Source organism: Crocodylus porosus, unplaced genomic scaffold (assembly GCF_001723895.1).
Source record: "Crocodylus porosus isolate Cpor-Errol unplaced genomic scaffold, CroPor_comp1, whole genome shotgun sequence".
Classification (NCBI taxonomy): Eukaryota; Metazoa; Chordata; order Crocodylia; family Crocodylidae; genus Crocodylus; species Crocodylus porosus.
Genome location: NW_017728931.1, coordinates 91,756,083 through 91,761,708, shown reverse-complemented (window position 1 = coordinate 91,761,708; position 5,626 = coordinate 91,756,083). Strand labels below are relative to the sequence as shown.

The 5,626-nt window shown below is 44.5% G+C and overlaps 1 protein-coding gene across 1 annotated transcript in view; it reads left to right on the top strand.

The window, feature by feature from the left end:
- Positions 1-5,626, top strand: part of PDZRN4 (PDZ domain containing ring finger 4) — a 170,864-nt gene that overhangs the window by 100,116 nt on the left and 65,122 nt on the right. The window contains exon 2 of the mRNA XM_019543374.1: positions 4,981-5,234. Coding sequence (XP_019398919.1) covers positions 4,981-5,234 — 254 coding nt within the window. The remainder of the gene's footprint in view (positions 1-4,980; positions 5,235-5,626) is intronic.

Genomic DNA, 5,626 nt, shown 5'->3' with positions numbered 1-5,626 from the left:
ACCCCATTGGTCACAGGACACCATGATGATTGACTTCCATTTATTTGGCAGTTTATTTGGCAATAGTAAAAGCAATTGAAATGTAATGGTTGTAATGGAAAGTGGTATGCCACCTTAACAACATGTGTTTCTATTGCTGTATCAATAACACACTCAAAAATGACCTAAGTGATAGTGCAAATGATCCACCATTAAATGAACTTGTTGGAGGAGCTGAAAAATATTTGTATGATGAAAGGTGAAGGTTCGTATCAAAACAAGCAGTCAAGGAAGCTGTAAAATAAAGCAGGAGACTGGGATTAATACCCTTCAGTTCATCTTATATTTTACAACAAAAACCTATCTTCTACCATGTCACAATGTAAATTAGATCACATCAAGCCTCCCTTGCAATTTAATGACATTCAGCAATATTTTCCTGACTTCTGAATGTGACCACAATAAAGTGTTCTGTAGGGTAATATCATAAATTCCAGGTCAGATGTTCTGTTTTTGACTGCCACTGCCCAATTCACCCATTATTTTAAATGTATTCTTTTTAAAAATTCACCTGCAGACAAGTGAACACCTAGGAATTTAACAATCCACAGATTTTGTAGCAATCTACATTACACCACAAACACCAAGAACTAGAATCTGTTTCATTTTATGGGTCAAGATGGGATTATCCAGCTGCCTAACTCCTCTTCTTGGCACTTGCACACAATTTGGAATTCTATTCTAGGCACAGTATAGACCTCAAAACATCTGCACAGCTACTTTGCATGCTCAGTAGGGTATTGTCAGGCCAGGTAGATACTCACACTATATGCTCACTCTCGTATGCACGTAAGTCTGGAAATAGTAGCTGGCAAAAACTCATCCAAGGGTTAGGTGCCCTTCCATTATTTATCCAAATAAGCTTGTGGTTCATAACTGGCAACTCAAATTCTAATGCCCAGCCCCTTGCACAGAGAAGGGTTAAACCTACATTTCCAATTCCCAGCACAGTGCTAGACCCCCTTGGTCACAGGTTAGGCATTATCCAGAATACTTTCCAAATCCTCCCCTTTAAGTTGTCCTTCTAGGCAGCCTCATACATGAAATGAGGAAGAAGAGAAAAAGCTACTGTGAGTGTGGCTCCGTGGGATGCTTTTCTCAATGGGAGAGGCTCCAGAGACCTTTGCTCTCAGAAAGTTCTCACTGCTTTCCTGTCTGTTTTGGACAATACATAATAAATGCAGTAGCTCAGTTTGAAGATCTCTGGAGAGGGGACTGGAAAATGCTCAACCTGTAGCCTGGTGGCAGTAGCAGATTGAGGAATGGAGTAAGGCGGTGTTCAACACACCTTTTGGCTGTCCCACAGATGCACAATGAGCTTTGAGTTCATCACCTGGTTGTGACAGGGGAAGAGTCCCTGCTTTCACGCAGCTCTGGAGCCCAGAGGATTAATGCTGTTGCTCTTTCATCTTTCCCTCCTTCCCCCTCCCTGCTGAATTCAGCAGCAGATTAAGGCTGGGGACAGAAGTTAGACATAAACCATTTTAAGTGATCAGAAACTTATTTAAACCCATAACCAAACATAAGTTCAGTGCACATAAACCAGTTTCAAAATGGCCAAAATTGGTTTAAGATAAAGTTGGGTGAATGTAGTGTCAGACTTAACTGATTGGGTCAAACTGGTTTATGCAGCTCTGTACTAGACCCCTTCCTGGTTTAAGTTAAACCAGAGTCCTCCAGCATCTCCACATTTTCTGAGCCCTAGGCTGGTCTGTGCTGTCTGCTCCAGAGAACAGGGCTGGCCTTGCCCCTCTGCTTTCATGGCCAAAGCAGGGGTGGAGGCATGGTCAGATGTGTCTGGGCATAACCCTGTTAAGCACTTGGGCAGGGTGGGGGTTAATTCTTCCCCTCGTCCTCTGAACTACAACCAGGGTCTACCTGTCTGCAGGCGAGCTGCAGAGGTGGAGGCAGGGGCCGGGGCTGGCAGTGGAGCTGTGTTCCCAAATTTCTCCCAGCTGTTATGGAGCTGCTGCTGTGGGCAGGACTCTCCCCTTCCTTATCCACCCCTGCCCAGGAGTCTTCCCATGCCCCTGTCTGGACAGGCTCCCTCTTCCCTCACCCTCTGAACCCTACAGGTGAAGGTTGGGGTTTAAACCCCTCCTTAATCTTACTCAGGCCTGCCGGGGCCTGGGAATGCATTCCGCCTCATCTCAGCTTCCCTGTGGAAGAGAAGAGAGGGCTTCTCTAGCATTCCTGGGGTTCTGGCCTGAGCCACTATGGGCATGTGCCTGCATTTCCAGAATGAAATATGGATGTCTGTGCACTTGCAAATCCGGTCAATCTCTGCAGGTTAGGCTAACCTGCAAAGATTGAATCAATTCAGGCTCAGGCTTTTTGAATGTATGTCCCTAGCCCATGAGAGGTGATGAGCAGTGGCAGCACTCACCCCCTGGGCTCTGAAGCCACATGAAAGCCAGGGTTTTGGCTAGACTCCCTGCTGAGAGCCCACATACAATACAGCCATAGCGAGGATGTAGCTGCACTGCCACACCCCATCTGGATCTGCCCTTGCCCGTTGGTTAGACAGGGATGGGAAGCAAGAGATTCAGCTTTGAAACTTCTCTAGGTGAAGGAAATCTAGAACCTAGATCTCTTGCTCCTTGTGGGAGTGGCCTAACACTAGGTGATTCGACTAAATCATGGGAGAGCTGCCTTTCTTCTCTGTCTAATATGCACCATTTGTGGGATTTTTTCCAAGTACAATTTTGGGATGTTAAGTAGGTGTGTATATGCTGTTGCATGCCTACCCATTCAAAGTAGAGACAACTGAGCATGCACTAGCTGAGTAGACACTTAGACAGCTCCACTGAAACACAATGGGGTCTCAAAGTGAGTATAAGTGCAGCTGCAAAGCTTAGTATGTGCCTAAAGTAAAATAGATCTAGCCTTATATCTTAGCCCTCTGCACGTGTAGGTAAAGGCATGATGAGTTATACTGTGCAATCCACATAGTCATGCCTCCTGGCTTGTCACGCATGCACAACAGGAGGCATCATTGTGGGATTGTGCGTTAGATCTTTATTGTGTCTTATTGACAGTGCAGGGGGAGCCTGATCCCAGCAAGATCAAGCTGCTCCCTACCAGCAAGAAGCATGCTCCCACAACTGGGACCCCATCTCAGCTGACAGCTTCATTGGACACATCTATGGCTGGAAGCTCCTCAGTTGCCATGGCCTCCCAGAACTGAGCCCTGGGAGTGTGAGAAACCCCTGGGGCTCAGACATCAGAGCAACTGCATTTCACAGCACTGGGGGCTCCACGCACCCCCAGAGCTGGTAGATGGCAGCTGTGCATCGCAGCAGCCAGGACTCAGCTGGGTCCAAGCACAGGAAGGCATGCTGTGGGACCCAGCATCTGCAGCTACAAGACTCTGGGTCCTGGAAACTGCAGGGTGCTGCAGAGACCTAGAATAAGAAGCTCCTGGAGCTAAGAGTCCCCTCAGTTGCAAGACTCCCAGCCCTGGCTGGGCAAGGTGTACCCCTGCACCTGGGAGCCTGGTCAGCTGACAGGGTTCCCAGATGCAGGAGAGAGCCTGCAACATGTACAAATCAAAGCATGTACAATTATAGCAGCCAACTATAAAATTAGTACACATTTTTGAGGTCTAACTTTATAGCTGGTTGGAACTTTTTATGGTTGCCCATGTAACTAGTCTCCAGGTAATTGCATAGTTAACCAGCTAATTGTGTGATACCTGTAATGTCCTCATCATGGACTGCCACCTTCATGGGGTGGAAAGGCTTGCATGTACCAATGACCCTAAGTGCAACACCATCAGGAGTCTTGCACTCCTGGAATGGTAACCCATGGTGGTAATGTATCAGATGAAGAGCAGTCCAGCATAACGTAACATAAAGACCTCAGTGGTGGAACAGGTGGATGAAGAAGGCATACTTCTCAATGGCTAAGAAGTCGGATGAAGGCTTCAGTGGGAAAGTAACCCCAGTCATCTTGGATCTCATTGCCACTGGACAAAGGTTTCTCCTCCACACAATGGCCTCCTCACATAAAACAAGTTACATGCAGGTTTTTTCCACTGGATCCAACATCTACCACCATAACCAATTACCAATACCCATAACTTCTACAAAGTCCTGCAGTGATAGAAAAAATGGACTCGTATATAACCCTTCAATTGACCCATGGTCAACTGAGCATCCTCAACTTTAAGGGATTGTTGCTGCTGCTGCTGCTTCTGCTGCTGACCTGTAATGTGTAAAGGGGTGCCTAAAACTTCTCAACTTGCCTATTCTAGACAATTTGCTTATACAACTATACTGGCAAAAAAATTTTTACCTTGTACTGTACACAGTTCCCTTACTTATTGACCCTCTGTTTTTTTTACCTTGTAACTTAAGTTTACATTTAATTTATAATGCAAATTATATCAGTTAGATCTTCTATCTGACTAAAGTCTTAATGACAGTGTAACAATAGTAGATGAGTGACAAAACATTTAAAGTTGGCATCATTTCCTTTCACATATTTATTGACATCTGCATTAATAAGAATATCTGCCAGAAATAGCGTCACATTCATGTTACAGAAGATTCTGAAATGGCAAACAAAATAAAACCTTAGTTTATACACTCTGTTTCTCTTTCTCGTGCACACATACACATACAAATTTTATAAGCCAGAAAAATAAATTACAAGGAGAGTTTATAATATATTTAGATTTTAAAAAATTAATTTTGCTTCTTTCTAATTCTAGCAGGACATTTCTTTAATAGTTCTAACATTTAATTTTTCAGCAAAGACCAAAGAAGTTATTTTCCTACCCAGTCCTTATGTCATCTGTTGCATGAATTGCCATAGAGGACAGTAAACATCAGAATATGATTTAATATACTGTACAAATAGAATATGTTTTATGTTTCTATTATTATAAAATACTTTGTATTCTGACTACTAATTGTATAATATTCTCTTTTCCTTTAGGTCAATGGGAAGGACCTCTCCAAGGCTACACATGAAGAGGCAGTGGAAGCTTTTCGCAATGCCAGGGAGCCAATTGTAGTTCAGGTTTTACGGAGAGCACCCATTAATAAAGCACATAGTTGCCCACAGGATGTTCAACTTGTGGATGCTAGTACCCAGACTGACATTACCTTTGAGCACATTATGGCTCTGGCCAAGCTTAGGCCATCCACACCTCCAGTACCTGATATCTGCCCTTTTTTACTTTCAGACAGGTATGATTTACCTTTTTCTCCCATTTTTCCAGTCAGCGTCACATATTATCTTTAGTAAAATTAGGTACAGTAAAAGCGCTGTCATCTGGCATCCCCCAGAAATGGGGGATGCTGGTTAATCAAATATGCCAGTTAATCAAATGTGCACCATCTGATGCTCTCCCCGGCATCAATGTGCCAGGGGACAGAAAGGGGGGCCCCACGCAGGCTGCTTTGCCCCATGCAGGCTGCTTTGCCCTGGGCCATGGTCTGAAGAAGTGGCAAAGAAAAACTCAGCTCACAGCAACGAAACGGGAAGTCCCCTGGAAGTGGTACTTCCAGTTTCACTTTTGCCACATCCATAGTTTCATAGTTTCTAGGGTCGGAAGGGTCCTGAGTAAATCATCTAGTCT